This window comes from Tachysurus fulvidraco, chromosome 3, assembly GCF_022655615.1.
Source record: "Tachysurus fulvidraco isolate hzauxx_2018 chromosome 3, HZAU_PFXX_2.0, whole genome shotgun sequence".
Classification (NCBI taxonomy): Eukaryota; Metazoa; Chordata; class Actinopteri; order Siluriformes; family Bagridae; genus Tachysurus; species Tachysurus fulvidraco.
The window spans coordinates 8,452,962-8,474,721 of record NC_062520.1 but is presented as its reverse complement, the minus strand read 5'-3'; the positions used below and the strand labels follow the sequence as shown (position 1 = coordinate 8,474,721).

General features: G+C 42.2%; 1 protein-coding gene across 4 annotated transcripts in view; it reads right to left on the bottom strand.

Annotated features, from left to right (window-relative positions):
• Positions 1-21,760, bottom strand: part of pard3aa (par-3 family cell polarity regulator alpha, a) — a 409,979-nt gene that overhangs the window by 238,546 nt on the left and 149,673 nt on the right. For all 4 annotated transcript variants that reach the window (XM_027149211.2, XM_027149213.2, XM_027149212.2 and 1 more), the window contains exons 4-5: positions 10,637-10,803; positions 7,916-8,053 (exon numbers count right to left, since the gene is read on the bottom strand). In XM_027149211.2, the coding sequence (XP_027005012.1) occupies positions 7,916-8,053; positions 10,637-10,803 (305 nt within the window). The remainder of the gene's footprint in view (positions 1-7,915; positions 8,054-10,636; positions 10,804-21,760) is intronic.

Sequence of the window (21,760 nt, the reverse complement as noted above, 5' to 3'; positions counted from 1 at the left end):
TATGTAAAAGTGACCTGTTTTTTCATGCAGTAGATTAAGTTTAAAAATGTTTCAGACTCGGTATAAATTTCCAAAAAAAAAAAAAAAAAACTAGGTAAAAAAAAATTCAGCAACTTTTTTATTTATTGCAAAAGCAGTTTAACTTTTTATAACTTTTTATGAATTTCAATGTTTTTCAATTTTTTTCCCCACTTTGATACTCCACAGACTGGTGGAATGAGTGAGAGAAATAAGGACGTAAAATAGTTTTATTAAACACATCGGTCTGGCACATTAGTCTGTTCTGCTGCTTTAAAAGTAATGTCGCTAATTTCTATTGGATTATGATCTTCGTTGGTTGTTGATACATGGTACATACAGCGTCTCATGAAGCTTAGCTACAGCTGAGGTGGGGACAAAATGAGTAATTATGAGACAAATATGGAGAAAGAGTGAGAAAAAAGTGATGCAAGAAGGAAGGAGAGAGATTTAGTGGAGTGTTTGTGTTGAAGCTGGCTGACATCTTTTAAACACTCACCAGTGTACTCCCACAAAAACAAACTGCAAATGTAATTGGGTTGAGTCATTTACAAGGATAAATAGAGGGAATTGGAGTGTGTGTGTGTATGCATGTGTGTGTGCGCGCGGGTGCGTGTGTGTAAGCCTGCTAGCAGCGAAAAAACAAAGCAGCTAGTTAATTAAGGTAGGCAAAGCTGGGCTTCAGCACAGGCTGCTCTGAGGGAGCTTCTCTCCAGTGTGCTGCCATTTGCACTGTGAATAATCAGTGTGTGTGTGTGTGTGTGTGTGTGTGTGTGTGTGTGTGTGTGTGTGTGTGTGTGTGTGTGTGTGTGTGTGTGTGTGTGTTTAGTCTTTCAATAGAGTATAGAAATGGAGGATTTTCACCATTTTTCTTTTTGTTTGTTTTCAGTAGACACACAGGTGTATAGAAAGACCGGACTGCAAAGACAGCTAGAAGTCACTTTAACAGAAAAGTTTGAACTGTGAGGAAAATGAAACAGGAATCAGACATAATAACTCTGTATTCTTTCTTTCTAATGCAGACCAAAATGTATAGGTCAAATATATACACGTCCGTTACATCACTGGACTGTCTAAAGATCACGATCTGGACTATCGGTACATTTCTAATACGTTAATAGAAGGCCAGTTTGGAATGTGAGCAAATCAACCACCATGAACTTTCAGAACTTTAAAAATGTCAAGACAACTAATACCCCGGAAGCGTTTGCACGTGGAAATACAGACGTTGCGGAAGCGTACAGCCGTGTAAGCGTTGCCACGGTGATAGAGAGGACACTTACCACGTGTTGACTATTGCAGTGAAATGATGTGAAGACGCAAGGTGTCAAATATACTTTTTTTTTAGCACTTGTTGAGTACTATGATGAGCTTCGTAACGGCTATTCCATGAGAGATCGTTTTGAAATAGCTTTCTATTAACTCTATTAATGAAAAATATGGATGCTAAGAAATAACAGTGAATGTTAGGAAATGGAGCGTTTAACAGAATTAGAATTGCAAATTTGTGAAAAGAAAAAAAAAGAATTATCATGTAAATAAAACATTTCTCTAACTTAACACTGTTGGTCGATATGAATCTTGCAGATATGTATAGCTTGTCTGAGTGTGTGTTTGAGTGTGTGTGTGTGTGTGTGAGTGAGTGAGTGGAACTCTGTTGTGTTTGTGAGTTGGAGCTTACAGTGCTCATTACACTTGACTGGGCAGTTAGAGCCTGTAGCATGCCAATGGCCCTCTGCCTGTGTGGCCCAGACAGCCAGCCCACCTGCTGGACATCTCAAATCCCCAAACCCCTCCACACACACACACACACACACACACACACACACACACACACACACACACACACACACACACACACACACACACACACACACACACACACACACACACACACACACACACACACACACACACACACACACACACACACACACACACTTTTCATAAAGAACAAAAATCAGATGCTTTACATGACCATCAAATCAGACACCAAAATTACCCCTGGCATCTCTTTCCATTTCTAGGATTAAAATAAATGAATAAATCCATTTTGGCTCGTCTTTTATGCTGGAAAACAAACCAGCACCGGACTCCTTACAGCCTGGTGTTCTGTTTTCATCAAGATAATTAAAGCTTGGACAAGGTACTCAAATTCATGGACAAAACCCAGGACTGTTCTATGTCTCGTTTCTACTTTTTCCTCCTTGCTTTCCTACCTCGCTCACACTCAGCTCTGTGCAGTTAAGCCTCGGTTCCTGTCTGATCTCTAAATGATAAAAGGCCCAGCTGAAAAGAAAAAAAAGATGACTGGCTTTCTCAGACTGCTCCAGAAGGGGACCGAAGGCCAATCAGTACATCAGAAAACGGGGAGGAAAATATCATCCTCTTTGGGCAATCAGAATGACTGACAGCTCTGCCACTTTGGTGCCTTGATTAACACAGTTGCTATAGTCCTGTCCACTGAAGTAAACTTTATATAATGGATTGCCTGGGCAGAGCATAGCAACCAGCTCAATGTCTACCAAGGCTATGTGTTTAAGTAATGACTGTTCTGGCACTCACGATTCAATGAATAAGGCTTTTTAACTGTGCTGTTACAACTCAAGGTGAACAGGCTTTTGGAGCACTTCAGTCAAGGCCAGACTGCCATGCTTAGTATTGACTACAAGCCCACACACAAAAGTCAATACACATTCACCACACACGCCGCACAACACATGGCTGCCATTCAGAAGGGAGGAAAAACACAAAATGCATCCACTTCATCAAAATAATCTTCCGAAACATGGACATGTGCTAAAATCCATCCTCAGATTTAATCGTAATATAAAAAAACGTTGGATAATATGTCGGATAACAGAAACCCGTCACTGAACCTCCAAAGTCCTTAATATACAGCCAAACGGTTTTATTTTTATTAATGGGGTTCATTTGTTCACCTGATGGCTAAATCGCAACAGGAGACCCTGTTTGACTTTGCTTTTTTATTCATCAACGATGCTGGACCAAGTGTTGGATCAGCGCTGGTACTAATCTCACAATTCCACTATTCTTCCACAGTTTCAGACCTGGAACTGCTATCATCGCCATGACAACAACTCACACGAAGACTAACGGTGGCTTGAGTTCAAGTTAAAGGTTGGTCGAGGTAGATACTGGTACTGTGACTGAAGACTTTCCGTGAGATGCTACATACTCGGGATGAACGGACACAAGAAATAAAATTGTACATGCAGCTATCATCGTAATCATTATGTCTGTAAGGATTTGAGTTTCCATAGGAAAAAGTTATCCTCAAATCTAAATAGAAAACCCATTACCTTCGCAGTAGTTGCTTTTTTTCAGCATCTATTACTCCAATAGTTCTAAGTCTGTGAATGGATGTAAGTTTGAATAGAGGAAAAAAAAACAGCAAAGTCGTATATATTACCTCCGGGGTTTTATCTATATGTAAATACAGAGACAGCAGCTGAAACACGAGGTGTTTTAGACCAGTTTAGAACAACTTCTGCCCCTTTTCCACTAAGGCAGTTTGAGTGCTGGTTCGGAGCCTAATTTAGAAGCAGTTCTTTCTGTTTCGACCACCAAAGCACCGGCTCTGAACCAGGAAAAGTGGTTCTTAAGTAGCACCAAAACGTTGCTGGTCTAGACTTAAGAACCGCTTGTGTCAGGGGCTGTGGGCGGGGCTACTGTTAGTGTATTTGATAATGTACATAAAGTTTACTAATGTTTAATACACTTTTACTTTACCGCAATATAATCACTTATCAGCACACATGATACTAGGTAGCTTCATGCTAAGGCTAACTTTTTTTCTGTGTTAATGATAAAATAACGTTATGTACCTTCTCGATTACAACCTCCGTTTATACAGATTACACGGAGCTGCACGTACACGTCGGATTCGCCGCGTTTGGATGCTAACGTAGGTTCACAAAGCCATGAGCATTAACTGTAAAGCAACATCCGCCATAGTTGTTGTGTTTGCCGCCGCTGCTAACGTTGCTGCGCTGGGTAATGTGAGACTCGGCTCTGTGATGGCTCCCTAGTTTGGAAAGGCAAACCGGTTCTTAGAAGGTTCGCCAGTGGAACTAACTTTGAACCAGCACCAGCACTAACTCTGAACCAGCACCCGGTTCTTTTTGGTGGAAAGTGACTGAATGTACAAGATGTTCGTAAGAGGTGTCTTGCAGAATGAAGAAAAAAAAACAAAAAAAAAAACAAATTGAGTATTAAGAATATTTCCGTATCATTTTATACAGTTCTGTAAGTCACTCTGGATAAGAGCATCAGCCAAATGCTGTTAAAGTAAATGTAATGTAATATATATTCCTAATCTTGTTCCAATTCGTTCTGGAGATTCATTTAATTTGATGTTTGGCATAAAATTGATCAATCTGCATTAAACCATCCGCTTTGTGCCAGATATCCTGCACCAGCACAACGGAATGGTCTACAGAAGACCTCCCATCTCTGCTGCACACCACAACATGTCTTTTATTGACGCTGTGAAACCTAGAATGGGAAGTAAAGTAACAAGTTCAGCATGGAATAATCACTTTATTTGATTCCTGGCCCCTAGGATCGGATTACTTTTACATGTTTTGCTGCCCAAACCCTAGTTCAACAGTTTCCAGGTGGAGCAGACATCAGTGCCTTACATCAGTGCACCAGGATTTGAAAACAGCTTAAACTTAAACCAAACTCTCGGAGCCAGCGCTCCCAGGTCAGGAGGAAAGGCATGTGCAAGCGTGAAAATGGTCTTCAGTCGACTCAAACACCTCACTCTTATTCCCTGCATGGGAAAACATGGCCATGAAGACGTTCTATATCCATTACACACACACACACACACACACACACACACACACACACACACAATAAATAAATAAATTCAGAGCCTGAAGTTGCAAATGACACAGAAGCTTCACTGCCTGCTGCTTTCACAGTCAACCTATGTCCATTAGACTCTCATTACACATAGTGTCCTCAGGCTCGAAATCACACACACACACACCCACACACACACACACACACACACACACACACACACACACACACACACACACACTTATAGAAACCACTGAAGAATGTCCATATTTCTCACATCACTACTCAACATGTTCAAAAAACCTTCCCTTAAATATTCTTAAAATATTATGCAATGACCTGGTGTTGTGTACACGTGGTAGATTAGAAGCTAAGGCGTTAGACTACTGATCAGAAGGTTGTGAGTTCAAATCCCAGGTCCACCAATTCCCCTGAGCAAGGCCCTTAACCCTCCACTGCTCAGTTGTATAAAATGAGATGCGAGTCGCTCTGTATAAGAGTGTCTGCATTACGACGGCGTCCTCCATTTTCTTCTGAACTCTCTGACATACTAACCTGTACCTGTAATAAACCTTATGTATTACATTCAAAATTATGTAGAAATTAATTTTGTGTGGCCAAAAAAAAAAAAAAAAGTACACATGAGGACCGCACAAAGATCTTGTGAAGAAATGATAAGTGTGACCGATTACATATTCCATACACAAACTGAAATGTGTCAGCAATCACTGGCGACCCATTTCGCGAGTCATTTTGTCCGCCCTCTAAAAAGCAGGTTTAGATTAGCGTCTCGATTATTGCTCCGTATCTGATAGTCTGTGTTGCCAGGTGCATAATAACTGCTTCGTAACCGATCTACTTTTGTCGACGCATGTTGTTTCTTCACGTCTTTTAAAAGCGCCTGATAAATTGACCTGCTTTTGTAACGTGGAGCTGAGAGCCTTTATCACAGCACAAGCGTCAGGGAAGACGTACATCGAATTCCTACATCTAACAGAGAAGTTTAACACATTCAACGGTACAGAAGATGAAATCGTGCAGAAGGAAAAAGACGCAGCCTTTTAACGCCGTGAACACTGTTCTGACACGAGAGTCTATACATCATAAGGCCTTCGTTGAACACACCGACCGCTCAAAAAAGCTCAGGAATGAAGAAGTTAATCACTGACCATCACCGCAACAATTTGCACCTCGCTCAGAGTGTATTTACCAGGCAGTCTTGGGCAAGAACTTGGGCTCGGGCTGATGATGAGACGGTTCATTCCTCAGCGAGAAATCCGAAATGAAATCACAGTGAAGTTTGCTCGCTGTGTGCAAACCGCACTAGTGTGGACTGATGTGGATCTATAACCTTCTAGCTCAGGTAAGATCCAGACAGTGTGACCTGGATCGTACCCGAGGAGAGGCGTCTTGAAATATATATCGAGCAGAATAACGAGATGGAGAACAAAATACAGAAATGACTGAATTAAATGAGTCATTATGAACAAAGGAATGAGATAATTGCATTCATTCCAGTGCTAAGGCCTTGAGTGTGTGTGTGTGTGTGTGTGTGTGTGTGTGTGTGTGTGTGTGTGTGTGTAAGAGAGAGAGAGAAAGAGAGAGATTAATTAGCCAACCGATATGAAGATATTTCATTCACGGTTTGTTGCTCTAGCGTCGATTCAAACATCAACAGATTCTTCAAACGGAAAAAGAAAGAGATTATCAGGACCAACACATGTTACTAAAACCCACTTTTACTTTACAGCAAGCTTCAATTAGACAAGTAGATAATTAGAATCAAGTTTGATCTCATCAGCATCATTCTTCTCCCTTTCATTTAAAACGGCTCTTCTGCCGTATACGGAACGTGTACTACAGACAGCGAGAAGATAGAGCCATTGACTTAATGAGGCGGCTTATTCAAAACCTATAAAACAGGCCACAACATTATGTCAATAGAATTAAGTGGCAATTAAAGGTCTGTGAGAAATCAGCAGAGAAACATCGAACCGCAGCGTCTCACCGAAGTGGAAAGGCTGGCTTGCACTCTCCATGAGCCAACTGTAAAACGGTAATGGCACATTAAACTGTAAATGGCATTAAAAACGCAATCGCTCATAAATGCGAGAAAGCCGAGAGGGAGGACGACAGTGCATAAGCCAGCCTCCACTTGAATTTTAAAAAGTCTAAGTACAAACTAAGAAAGAGCAATGGGGGTAAGTCAGAGAGAGAGATACTGTAGAGACAGCAGAGAGAGCGAGAGGTGTACGTGTGGGGTTCAGGCTGTTCTGTAACAGAGCATGGCTGAAATAAATTACACTGTCAGCTCCAGCTCGGGCCTTGACTGACTGATTTTTCGAATTGAGCTACCAGCCGGCAGCTAGCTTTACATCCAGCCAGGACTCTCCACGCCATGGCACAGCCTTAATGATGATGCACGAGCCAAAGAGAGCTTCTTCCAGCTAAAAAAAAAAAAAAAAAAAACGCACACGGATGCGTGCAGCCAATGCATGCAGGTGAGAGCATGGAAACAAGAGGGTGAAATGGATCCTGGCAGCTTGAGAAAATCGATTGTGAAAATTAATAAGTGAATTCCCTCCAGCGTGCTCCGTGCTTCCAACGACTCAATCTCCTTTTTCGCACCTCTCCTTTTTCATTCCGCTCCTTTATGGGTTTCAAACGCCGCCCACACACCTCGAGACGCCTCTGCTGAAGGGCTGACGGGGCTGAGAGCAAGTGTGTGTCGAGAGCCAGAGAGACACCCATTAGATGGGTTGAACGACGCTAAACTATACAGAGTGTGGTGCTCTCGTACAAGGTCAGAGAAATTGTCCGCCGTACTTCAGGGGTCTTTGTCTCGTTATTTCTGTTGTTCTGTGTTATTTTGTTCTAGGTATCTCATCTAAACTTTTATAAGTGTTGAGTGTCATTCTGAGTTGCTGGGATGTAAACTGGAGTTACAAACACTCATCAGTGCAGATGTAATAGAGCCAAGTGACACCAAATGGCATTCCAGACACAGAGATGCATTGTGGGAGTAAGCCTGAAGAGCTCTGATTGGTGAAGAATTAACCAGTACCTGCTCTTGGCGCTCAAGCCAGCGGTCCACCATTGGATGGTTGGCACTGAGGGATGAGCGTGCACCTTCTCGGTGGAACTGGTTGGCCCATGCTGCTGTGTCCCGAGGAAGACTACGGTACCCAGCTGGTCCCTTCACCTGGAGAAACACACACACACACACACACACACACGTTACACAAAATAATAAAACGTTGTCTACAGTGAATCCACTCACGTATCTCTAAATAACACTCCGTTCACTCAGCGTAGATTCTTGTTCTAATTAACTGGTCTGAGATATTTGAAATTTTCCCACTGCTGTGCTGAAATTATCTGTGTTTGACATAAACTCATAAATACAGAATACAGTAATGCCACCCGTGGATATGACAGACTCGCCACGCTGAGCTGTTATTAGCAATATTATGATTGGCGGGCCAAGGAAGTTTTTGGACCCGAGCCCTACAAAGACACGCTCATTCCAGCCAGGTCTCCGACATGCACTCATTCCTTCCCTCGCTAATTATCTCCATTACACGCTGCTAATTCACACCGTGCCTATAGTGTTATTTCATCTGGAGGTGAAATCAAATGCCCTAAAGCGCAGGCACTTGAATTGCATCTCCACTGTTAGGTTGTACGGAGACAACGGACATAACGCAGGTTAGTTTCACACGTCGGGGGCCTCGGCCTAGAAAGCCTGCCAAGCACAGCGGCTCGTGGCTACAGACGTCGGCGCATTAAAAACAAAAACGTCTCCGGTTATAGAATCAGATGATCCACATGAGGAGTTCTGCACAATGCCTTGGAAAAGTGATCCATATGGTTAACCGGGGCACATGGTAATGAAAAGCAGACGGGAATGTAAAGGAATGGGTCACCATGGCCGCCGATCAACACCACAGGCCTTCTCAGAGCTTCGGCTGATAAAAGAAGCCTGCTTATTAATTTATATGACACGGTAAATGACATAAATACACAGGCATGAAGAATATAAATCAGTGGGGGGGGGGATCTGCTATCCTCGGTCTCTGCTACTTGAACTCAAACAGAGAAAAAAGAAAAAACTTCTCATCTCCTGTGAGAGGCTGTGAGTCTCGTCTTATCGATCAAGACACCCTCTAGATACGTGTCCTATACATACACATGTGGGCAGATCTGCGAGAATGCGTCCATGCGCCATTGTAGTCTGTTGAAAGAGGACTGAAGACCATCCAGGAAATCGTGGACCTTACTTGCACTGATTAGTATAACAAAAGGAGTGATGGCATTATGCGTCGAAGGCCAGTCAGCCTGCAAGGACGGAGCCAGAAAAGAACACAGATACCTCTTTAAATAGAGCACATCTGGATTTTCATGCTAAATATGTGGACGGTGTACAGTATATATCCAGGAAATCCCAAAGAGCCATAAAGATATAGTAGACTATACCGATTCGATCATAAAGACATCAGGAGCATATTAAATCAGAGCAAATTGAATCCAAGTTCCTATTTCACGTTGTTACACAAGCTCACATTATTTTCATCAAAACACTACAGGAGAGTGTTATATACAGCCTGGCATTATCGACCACAAACAGACTTTCCGACAACACAAACAATCCTCTGGTGGAAAGTGGAAAAACTGGGGTAAAAACACCTTAATTCTTCAGTCTTAGTCAAATGATAGCACAGTGCTGGATTACAGTGAACCCAGACAAGCGGAGTGCTTTTAAATAGGATTACGAGCAAAAACAGCGAGACGCGCTAATCTCATCGCAAGCTGCCGTGTCACATTCCGGGTACAGCGTCCTCCCCGCCGCCTTCGCTTCCACCCTTTCGTTCGCTATATTACCATTTCTAAGGCACTGAAGAGTCGTCATTGCTGAGAAAGGAGGGCCGTTTTGAGAGAATAATTGGCCTCTTCTTCACTCGTTTGCAATGGGGGGGAGAGGGGGAGGGGGGAGAAGAAAGTGAAGGAGCATCTCTATGATTCATTAGGAGCCAAAGGCACTGACCTCCAAAGTGAGCCACACAACAAAGCTAACGTTAGCACTACAAAGGAGCGCTCTGCCTTCTGTATAGCACTGAGAATTGCTGTAGATAAAGGAATCGGCTATAAGACGAACCGCACGACTTCGGACCGACGCAGGCAGGGTTTGTCATGAGGAATAGATGAGTAAGGCTGCAGATGTTCAGAATAAAGTGAAAGCCAGAATACAGTATACAGTACAAACATATAAAGTCTACAGGCAGAGGGGATAAAACTAGTCTGGTGGAAAAAATCTTCGGTGATCATCTTCTGTTGCTTTTGAGTCGAACCATCTACACTTTAAAGAACATGATCTTTTTAGGTGAATTCATCTGACCGGTCACCCAGATAGTGTGAACAAAATATTATTAAATCCTTAAACAGAAAAGCTAATTGTAGAACAGCACGTGCTATTTAATGTAAGGATACACGGATAGTCCAGGTAAAGGGGATGAAAACCTCAGGGTTCGGATTGCGTTCGACTTGGAAACTTTATAAGCCGGGAAAAAACGAGGGGTTACTCAAACCTGTGTGAACTAGATGGGAATTTATAGTCAGGTTTTGGCCTGCATAGGCTAAACATTTACACAGAGCTTTATAAAAACATCAGCCCTGATACCTCTTACTTACCTCTTGCCTATTTTTTTCTAACGAAACTTGAACATCAAGCAACGTATGGTTCATTATAAAGGAGATTTATTTATTTTATTTTTTTGTGGGGTCTTACCTTGCGCTCCAAGCTGTTGGTACCACTGGTGACGTTGGATTTGAGGAATCCAGCCGTGGTGGACCAGCGTGTCGGGTTCTTCCTGGAAGGCTCCTCTGGTTGGAGTGGAGTCTCTGGCAAAACCACAAGAGCCGGATCGCTACTGCGCCTCACTTGCAGATGCATGTCTGAGACAGAGAAAAAAACACAGAGACACAGAGAGGATTAATATCTCATTCTTTCTCCTTATATCTAGCTGTCTCACTGCATAATAGGGATCCCATTCAGGTTAGAAGAGGAGCACGTGTCCTACACGGCACTGCCGATTCCACCTACAGCTTCTTCAGCTCGGCTGTTTTGTTTCCGGCAGATAACACATTTCAGTGCCGCAGTCGAGCGGGACGGCAAAACAGCAGTATACTCATGTCGGACACAAAGCCCGGGCCCTTACAGCTTAAAGAAAGGAGCCTCGACAATGATGATCTTTGAGCCAAGCTTTAGCCTGTTACCCCATAGAGAGAGACCCAGACTAGGATGGAAACAGTGGATAGGAAATAAAGATAGATAGACATGTTTCTGAAGTGATATGGTGTAATGGACTTGAACTACAGGTCAGGTAAGAGTGGTCCAGCCAGGCAACTGGACTGATGTGCTCTTTTTCACACAAAGCCATCTTTTTTTTTTTTTTTTTACAGAGGAAATCGCTTACCGCATGTCCGTGACGGCCAGCAGCGATGAGACGGAGCATTTTTAATTACCTGAGTCATAAACTTCTAGTCATAAATATCATGTGCAGAGAGCACACATACTGTAACCAAAGGCTATTTTGGGGGTAATAATTATTTTCAGTTTAATATCAGAATTGATTTTGATATCGAAACAGAGAGTCTGCAACGTTGTGCACCTGACTCAATGTTAACAAAATGACCACAGATTTGCAACAAACTGAATCAGATACTACATGCATCTCCATCTATTTATAAAGTGATCACCATTTGCTAACTTTCCTGTCAGCCTGTGAACGCCTGTGTCGACTATCCCACCAGTCGTGTCGTGTCAGTATCGTGTCGTGTCAGTACTAACCAAGCCTTACAAAAAATAGTGCTGAAAGCAATTTGAAAGCATTACAGGCTTAACCGTGCTCATATTGACATTCCGTCTGAACGCTTTTCCTCCTTGATCATAACTATTTGGCTATACGGTGGAAAATAGGCTATTCGTACTCATACGTCAACGTCTTCCACTGAGATGAGGGCGACTCTGTGAGAATCCTGAGACCTCTACAGATCTACCAGCTCAAGCTGGAGTCTGTGATACTAAAGAGGAGATCTGAACTCCATGTGATCCTTACACCAATACAACATTTGTTTGACTGTATATTTAGTGTCACCCATATGAGGATGAGGTTCTTCTCAAGGTTTCTTCCTTTACAAATTCTTCCTTGCCACTGCTGCCTGAGTCACCTCAGACTTGCTCATTGGGGATAAATACATACACGTTGTGAACTATATGTATATCTATTATTAATCTTGATTTTTTTATTATATTAATTCTTTATATTATTCCTCATGTTTACCTTCTGCTCTATGTTTATGTTCTGTAAAGCTGCTTTGAGACAATGTCTATTGTAAAAAGCGCTATACAAATAAATAAATAAATAAATAAAAACATCAGTTCTGAGCAGGACAAATTTACGGTCTGTGACCGCGGCTAGACCGAGACTAGGGGATTAGGATTACATAACAATTGGTAGCCTTTTAGTACCAGCAGACAAAAATGGGGTCTGATGACAAGTCTCTGGGAGCAGAAATGATACGGATCCTGTTTGTGTCTGCTTCTGGTACTTCTACTCACCAGACGAACCCTGCAGCAACCACCTGCCATCTTTCAGTACTTAACATATGGTGGTTGTTCTTTGTCTGATTCGAGGACCCATATGCTACCATCCCGAGTTATATAACATCAGTGCTGAACACGTATCGAAGAAGCAGCATGGCGTAGCCTTGGGATCTGCCTAAAATCATGACGCCCGAGGAGCCATGGCAGAGTGAGTATAAAATTAGCATGAGCAGTGTGAGTATTAAATTACTTTCAGAACTCAGTAATGAGTTTTAAATACGCTTTCCACGCTGTGTCTGCCTGCGGTCAGCTCATGTCCAGATCACATCTAGGTGACAGGCCTCTGAGACAGCAAGACCTGCTCAACTGCCTCTCGTGTTAGATTAAAGTAAGGAATTAGGCTGAGAGGTCAATGTAAAACGGCTCCAGACAAACACAAAAATTTCAAATTACACACACTGACCTTGGTAAATGTCATTACAAAACCCTAATTCCAGACACATAATAACGTGGTCTGGCATGAACTTTATGTGAAATTGTAGATAATAGTTCTAAGTTGGTGTTAAAAATGGGGGAAAATAACATTTCGGCAAACGTTAACAAGAGGAGACGGCCGGGTTTGAGCAGTTGTATCTGCAAAATGCCTCTAAATCCTAGAATCCTATCCTTTTTTCCCTCAGTTTAAAGCAAGGCTAGTCAAAAGCAGCCTCTGTAATGGAACAAATCTGGCTGGGAAGTCCAGCAGAGACACAGGAAACGTTCAAATCTTCAGCAGATGTGCCGGAGCCGGTTACAGATCAAGACTGAACGAAATGCAAAAGAAGACATTCCCTCTTCCTCATCCTCCTTTTCATCTTTCTCTTTTCATCTCGGCAGGCCTTAAGTGAGCAAGAATATTCAATTTATGGTGCAAATCGACTCACAGATGCCTTTGAACGATCCCTTAAACAGGTTCAGGAGCAGCTTGGGTTCATTCGTTTGTCTAGAATTTCATTTTTTAAACAGGATCCGAGTCTCTAAAGGGATCAATCCGTATACGATCACCTCGAACATGGCGCATTAGAAGTACCGCTGAACATCATGTGCGTTCTTATAAGTTTACAGTGTAGATTTGTCCGGACCCATTTTCACTTCTCGGAATAAAACTGATAAAACTGGGGTTTTCCCACAAAGTCATGATGCTTATTCTCATGTCATTTGGCCATTGCTAGTAAAAAAAATATCGCTGCAACGTCATCCAAAAAACAGCCGCAATGAGATTTTACTGCTGCCTTGTGAAATGTGTCAGGCATGGACACAGGGGCTTTTGTGCAGACACGAGGGTCTGAGTCGGAGACTCCATTATGCTAAATATTCGCCTGGATGTGAGTATAGTCTGACCCACATACAAACCCCAACCCTGCTCCTCCTCTTTCCTTTTCCAATATATACTCCTAATGTGTGATCGGATTAGCTCTGCGCCACACAAAAATTGGCTTCCCTTGCCTTTAATAACCCGGACGACCACTTAAAGCTCCTCAGCCATCAATCTCAGGTGTGTTGAGGGACATCCAGAGCCCCTAACGAGATGGAAGGGCAATTTCAGCCCCAGCGTGAGCGCTTAAGGAGTCTGCCACCCCCGTGCACCAGAGACCAGGTTCAACTCGCAGAAGCACCACTCACAAAGCTCATATTTACATCACTAATCTACTGCCTCAGGCTGTGTGTGTCTGTGTGTGTCTATGAGAGAGAGAGAGTGATATTCTGACAGGGGATTCGTCTATAATTAACACAAAGTGTGCAAATGCCTTGAAAGGATACACAGGGAGAAAAACAAACATCTACCTAATTTCATTACTTTGCGTTATGTAATATATGTTATATATCTCCTCCATGAACATGTGAATTGATAAAGGAAACCGCTACCAGAAACACATTAAATACTGCCGACGTAATAAGATGTACAACTTCTGCATTCTCTTTCATAAGCCGTGCTATTTAGGTCTATTTAACAGTCATCCAACAAGTTCTGACCCTGGTACAGTACGCCTGTGCTCTTCACATTATAGGCACATGATTTCACACGTGCGAGCTGTTCCGTCAGTCGTCAGCCGAGTGTTGAAGTCGTTTAGCAGCGCGAGTACAGCAGATTTCTCAAACTCTTTCCATATGAAAGGTGCTTTGAAGTAGAATACTTTCCCAATGAATTCAGCATCAGCAAAGGAAGATTAAGAGTACGCTTCGCAGTCCGATACGTCCGAGGGACGGCTTCGGCAATAAGCCGTCGTACGCGGTACCGGGTTTGGAATCCGTTTTATCCACGTTCACTAATAATCTCAGGCCCATAAATGAACTCTGACTGTGGATAAAACTTTCCACCTGGACGGGTAACGCTAGTGCCACCCTGCTTGAATCTGTCTATTCAAACACAGGTTGTTCTAATACCTTCTATTGCGTGCTTCCAGTCATTTAAATTGGCCGAGTGTCCACTTTGTCCTTGTGGCCAGTTAGTTGCCAGAGGAAAGTGTCCCTGACTGGATGCCAGCAGCGGCCCGTCACACGGCAGAATACAGATCAGGTTCGGCCAGAGGACAAGCGAGAAAAAAAGAAAGTGATGAGCAGCACGGAGGCCAGCGCACTAATTCCATTTCACTCCATCACTCGCTTCTTTCACTGTCTCTCCTTTCTTTATGCAAATATGGTGACTGAATAAATTGGGCTCAGTTTTATGGAATCATTATGATATCAGAACATGACCTTGGTATTCTAACGGAAAAGTAGAACTTTTTTTTTCTCTCTCTCCCCGAACCTGGAAATACAGAAAATTGCATCGGTCCATTTGAATAAATAAAATATGAAATAGTGTCTTTGATGGGACATTTATTTGAGAGCCAAATGTCAATGTTGTGTTTATATCGATGTCCCTAGAGGTAAAGGCATGGCATCTCTTCAAAAGCAAAGTCCAACCTGCATTTGTATTAGCCTTGAGAGGAGAGAAAGAAAATAAAAAGTTTGTGAAACTGTTCATTACTGGGAATTTGCTGAGCGTCCAACAGACATTATGGGTTTGGCATTAACTGGACGTTGGAGTGAAGAGCTTTGTGGGAGAGAAGCTCTAAATATAGCACTAGTGGGGGACTTTATCGCTGTGTGTAAACAGAGACCTGTGACCTGCAGAAAGGAGTGTCAAAGCTAAGCAGCTCAGGGAGGCTCTTAAAGCATGGAAGAGGATCTGCATGAGAGATTCCTGGTGAGGACACGGCACAGAGAAGGGAGGACAGGAGAGGCTGGGGAGTGCAGACCAGAACAGGGCAGAGTGGAATAAAAATAGATATTGGACAGATAGACAGAGATAGTCAGACACCATATAGGTGGGTTCGTGAAGGTTGCAGGGGGGTATGAGAGAGAAAAATAGGGGTAAAAAAAAAAAAGAGCACACAATGTGTCCAACCATGTACGGACTTCTCCAAATGAGTCTTATTGAGTTGAGGAAAGCTTCCCGTCTCAGGCAAAGAGACAGAGTGCACCATTTAGGACAGAAGTATCATGTTTCCGTCATCGTCTTATCACACTGCACCGAGAAAACAAACCACTTCAAGCTTCATATTTCAAAGTACATTTTTATGAACAAGTAACGATGTAATGAAGCCAAGGCCTTGAGATAAGAGCAGAAAAAATGTAGGCTGTTTTAATGAACAAATGCAGTCTTCAAACAGCCATAAGGCTGAGATTAGCAGGGGAAGCTCAGAGGATCAATCGTGTGTCTGCTGGAACCACGGCGTACAAGAACGAAGCTTGATTTAACAAAATATAGACATTAATGGAAGTGAGAGACACAAACTCTGAGAGGTTAGAAAAAGCGCACTTGGATAATTCATTGGTATTCAGAAAGCATCATGATAGACATTTACATCGTTAGGTTTACTAAGGAAAAAAAAGGTCAATAACATTTCTGCCGATGAAAACTAAATACGATACTAGACATTATGGTCAATTCTCAGGACCTGCAAGGTTCTTATCTTATTGCTGGGAATAAATAATGTAATAGAATTCATTCATTTGGGATTTGCAATGTAGTTCATATGAAAATGAACTAGTTCAAAATGAAAAGTTATAAGAATTATAATACTAAAAAAAACAAAAAAACAAATGCATCGATTCACAGGTCATCATGTCAAGGATTTTTAATTATTGTAGAATTTTAAATTTAGTTTTACACTTAAACTTTGCTTATATATATATAGCCCATAGATTGCAAAATATATGAAATTAAAATGTTGCATTTGCGTTTATCTTACTGGGGATCAAAACTTAATGCTGTCAATCACATCCTTTTCAGATGACTGCGGTCTTATTTTCGTTCGTTAATAGCGTTTATCTTTGTTTAAAGGTTACAAAATGTTTAAAAGGTAGTAAACTGGTAATATTATTCTAAGTCGTAATGCTCGCTAATGAAGACAGGTGCATAAATAATAGCATCAAGGCACCGTGAATAGAAACTGAACAGGAGTGTGAAGTACCTAGTGGCCCTATCCTCTAGTGACGAGAGTTAGGGGGAAAACTTTAATGCTCTCTAAAAAGAAAGAAAGAAAGAAAGAAAGAAAGAAAGAAAGAAAGAAAGAAAGAAAGAAAGAAGGAAAGAAAGACAGACAGACAGACAAAAACCTGCCTCATCTGGGCCGAGATTTCCCATACGGTGGGGACGAAAAGTGGTGTTACACAGGGGAGGATAATTAACGCGACACTCAGGAATGCCACCCCAACATCGAGAGCAGGCCAGCTGAGCTGAAAATACTCCCTAAATATCTGCACTCCCTGAAGGAGTCCTAATCAGCTAACCAAACATCCCTGCATAGCTCCAGTGCTCAGGGTAAATACCACAGAACTATTCGTCCCCCAGACAAGGACCTCACTTGGATAAGCAAAATAAAGATAAAAGCTGTAAATCTTGTTCCTGCTGTCAGTCATAATCCGCAATGTCACCACATTTCAGAGTGGGCTGTCTGGATCAGGGCCACGAATCACTGGAGCTTGTCAATGAAAGGGAGAGTGACGTGAACAGAAAAGGTCCTACGACACGCAGAGGAAAGCGCTCAAGGCGAAGTACTCTACATTATTTATCTCTGAGAAGAATTAAGAATTTCCAGTCAGTTACATGAAGTTACAGTATATCGAGGGTATCTATTTTCCAAAAAGTAAGTAGAAAGAGAAGATTATGGATAAAACAGTGATACACATGCCTTCAGATCTCATTTCTATAATATTCATTTATTTCCTGTTTGTTTGTATGCAATCCCACCGCTATGCAATTTTTGACCCTTTTGTTGCTTCCTGAATTCATGAATTCATAAATCTTTTCGCCCACACCGCACATGGTGTATTTACACTCAAACAAAGACCTGGTTATGTGTGTATATTTTTTTTCCGGCTGCTGACGGACGTGTTACTATTTCCTATTAATTCTCTATTGTACTGCTGCTTATTTAGAAGCTTCATGACATCATTCGAACTGCTATGCGGAGGTATACATCACTTCCCCTAATGCCAATTTTATGAAGCTCGCACAACATTTGTTCGGCGACTGTAACGGGACACTTTTAACGAAGCCTTCGATGTTGGGAGCATGGTGGGGTTTTCCCAGCAGTATTTGCTGAGAAGAATGATGATGGAATCCCACAAAATGGCATGTGAAGCAAGAACGACGATAAAAACGAGGGGAAAACTGATTTTAACAGCTTTGAAATGATGCAGCTGGTTAACTCTGTCCAGTGAAGTGAAGCAAAATAGAAGAAGAAAAAAAAAGCATATTTATTTCAGATTGTCTGGCTTTGCTTTGATGAGCGGACGTTGCCGTTCAGGGTGGTGGAACTTCCCGATCTCTTGGATCGAACCAGAAAGAACGGTTCCACTTCAAAGACGACAATGAAGCGCACAAAGAGGGGTCTGTAGCAGGAGAAACACTTTGGCAGGACGAGAACCGCACCATGCCGAGACGACATCCAGCGCCGTGTGTGTGTATTCGTGGGAAAGCTTCTAAAAATATATATATATATATATATATATATATATAGCTAGCTAAGCTACTGCAGAGATAGATAAACTACAACGAAGACGTATCCGTCTTCCGTAGCCACATACACGTGTGCAAAGGTATACAGATATATATATATAATATAGAAATGTATTTTGAAGTGATCTAAAAAATAAACCTTATAAGTGTAAAATAAATAAAGTGTACCACCTCTACGAAAAGGAACTTTTCAGGCAGGTTCCTTTATATCTGAGAGTGTAGATGTAGATGATGAAGGTCCTGCTGGTTCAGTTACCCACAATTCACATGAAGTTTGTCTCTAGGATTTTTCCGGGCATATGTGTATCCATAGAGTTGGGTTCATATTTTCAAGAAACATTTGAAACTCTGAGGAATGAGTCTGAGGGGTAGAACGGAACAGAACCAGTCAGAGCCTGATGGTGAGTGTAGGCACTGTGCCGAAAAGGGCCGGCCAGGTCAGGTGGGTACAGTGACACACGCTGTATGGTCAAATCCCACTGAGGTGTCATGAGGATGCTGAAACCCTGGGGTGATGTCATTGGGATCGAGTACCCCCTGCTGTGATGTCATCAGACTTCAGATCCCAAGCTGTGATGTCATCAGGAACCAATTTCTGCTTCTCTAATTTGGGCTCATCAAAAGTGATGAGTGTTGTCACGACACAATTAAACCCCTACTGGTTCTGTTGTGATTCGGCGTGCCGGGATCAACACAGAACATCAGGGAGCTAGCAATTTAAGAAGAGAGTAGGGGACTAATGCTAGCTCAAGAGGCACCATCATACTCAACCATTTTTCTGCAGCACGCACACTACTATGAACAGATTTAGGGCTGGGTGTGTGTGTGTGTGTGTGTGTGTGTGTGTGTGTGTGTGTGTGTGTGTGTGTGTGTGTGAGTGTGTGTGTGTGTGTGTGTGTGTGTGAGTGTGTGTGTGTGTGTGTGTGTGTGTAACAAACAGCTCAGAAAACAGTCAGATCAACAGAAACCAGTGCCAGGGTTATAATTCTATATGGGATTGAATCAACACAACTAAAATATAAATCATAATCGAGTTACTACATTATTGTAGTAATAAAAAAACTCAAGTTTCTTGACTTCATAAAGCACAAGTCTGTAAAATCTTTAAGTCTTTGGGTCCTGAATAGGACACAACCTTGTAGTGGGAATTAGGCTGACGGTGCCAAAGTACTAAAATAAACAACATAAAAAAAAAATGTCAGAGAAAATGTTTTCTCAAGATCAAAGACATGATCTCGGGGCCAAAACAGCACTCGGCTTAATTACTTGTGCTGTGTTTTTACACAAAAAAAAAAGATTTGGGCTATTTATAATGACTACAGCACAGAGTCCAGACATATCCAGTCTGTGTAATGTAAGAAAAAGGGTGGGATAGCAAAGGCAGGAAAAAATAGCACTCAAGAGAAGCAAGATCAACATTACTATCAGCAAATTCCAAGAGACTTTCCCATGTCTCACCATGCCATGCCCTTTCTGCCCTTTAAACAAGGCGATAAGATATATATATATATATATATATATATATATATATATATATATATATATATAAAGTGTGTGTGTGTGTTTTTTTCTTACAGAGGCATTTTCATGAAAAACACATTCGAACTAAACTCCACATAGCCTGATTACAGTGTGAAATTTAGGCATAAACAGGATTCTCTGTCTGTAAAAACATTTAACACACCATGTACAAAGAAGTAACGCAAATCCAACAGCAAAAACGTCAAGTTGCAAGTTATCAAGGGTGAATAAAGGGCACGTGAGCTTTGCGTCAGGGTTAGCCATAGCTATTTTAACATCCCTGTGATGACTAATGAAACTTGTGCTACTATACACTATGTGGTATAATTTTTACCAAAGTGTTTTCTTTCATGGGGGCACGGTGGCTTAGATGTTAGCACGTTCGCCTCACACCTCCAGGGTTGGGGGTTCGATTCCCGCCTCCGCCTTGTGTGTGTGGAGTTTGCATGTTCTCCCCGTGCCTCGGGGTTTCCTCCGGGTACTCCGGTTTCCTCCCTCGGTCCAAAGACATGCATGGTAGGTTGATTGGCATCTCTGGAAAATTGTCCGTAGTGTGTGTGTGTGTGTGTGTGTGAGTGTGAGTGAATGAGTGTGTGTGTGTGCCCTGCGATGGGTTGGCACTCCGTCCAGGGTGTATCCTGCCTCGATGCCCGATGACGCCTGAGATGACACAGGCTCCCCGTGACCTGAGGTAGTTCGGATAAGCGGTAGAAAATTAATGAATGAATGTTTTCTTTCATTTACCACTCAGCTACTTGTAGATTAGTTATACAATCAGCTCCACAAGTATTCGGATAGTGATGATTTTTATAATTTTGTAAAAAACCACAATAGGTTTTTGAAGAAAAAAAGGGACATTACCTTCCTGATCCTTTACCTCGTCAATAAGCGTCTACAGTAAAAACCATTTGTGGAATAAGACAGCAAGTGAATCACAAAAGTCATTCAGGAGCATAACGAGAGGTCTGAAAAGACTGAGCCCCAATTAGACCTACTGTAACTCCACAACCCAAGGCTTGATGAAGAAAAAAAAAGGGTCGCAGTGACAGGAGTGTCAGTAAGAAGTCTAACGAACTCTGAAGTTTTGCCTACTAATCTGAACCCTTTAAACAAATACCGTGAGGGTATATTTGTGACGGGGCCACAGGGACAGACAGGGCGAGGACATGGATCGTATCTTGCCTTCATGAAGCGGTAGCCTCAAAAGGAAAAAAAAAGCTTTGTAGTCAGAGCTTTGAATTAGGGAGACTGAAAGGCATCGCATCGGTTGAATGGCAAAGACTGGGTGATGCTGTTAATGATCCTAACATGCACATGCCTCCGTGGAAGAGGAGCTCGACAGGGCGCGACAAGCCTGCAGCACTATTTCAGCTCACACTCTGTTGTAAGTGAAGTTTGAGTCTTTGCACATCTTTTAAAGAAGTGCATTGATTTCAGCTTGCCAGGGTGAGGATGATGAAGGTTTAGAGAAGCCTGCAGGTGATCCAGAGAATTATACATGACCTGTGATCACAATAAATCACAAACTATGACAGAGACATTAAAAATGTGTGGAAAAGGAGCAGGAAGAAGTCTGGTGCCGTTCTGGCGCTGCATGAATTGGTTTCAGGGCAAACGAGAAGCTTAACTCTTTCACACACACTTTGCTTCACCTCAGATGGCCATTTCTATCAATTAAATACACACCCGTCGGCACCGAGAGCCGTTTTTATCCATCTGCGTGCTTCACACTTCAT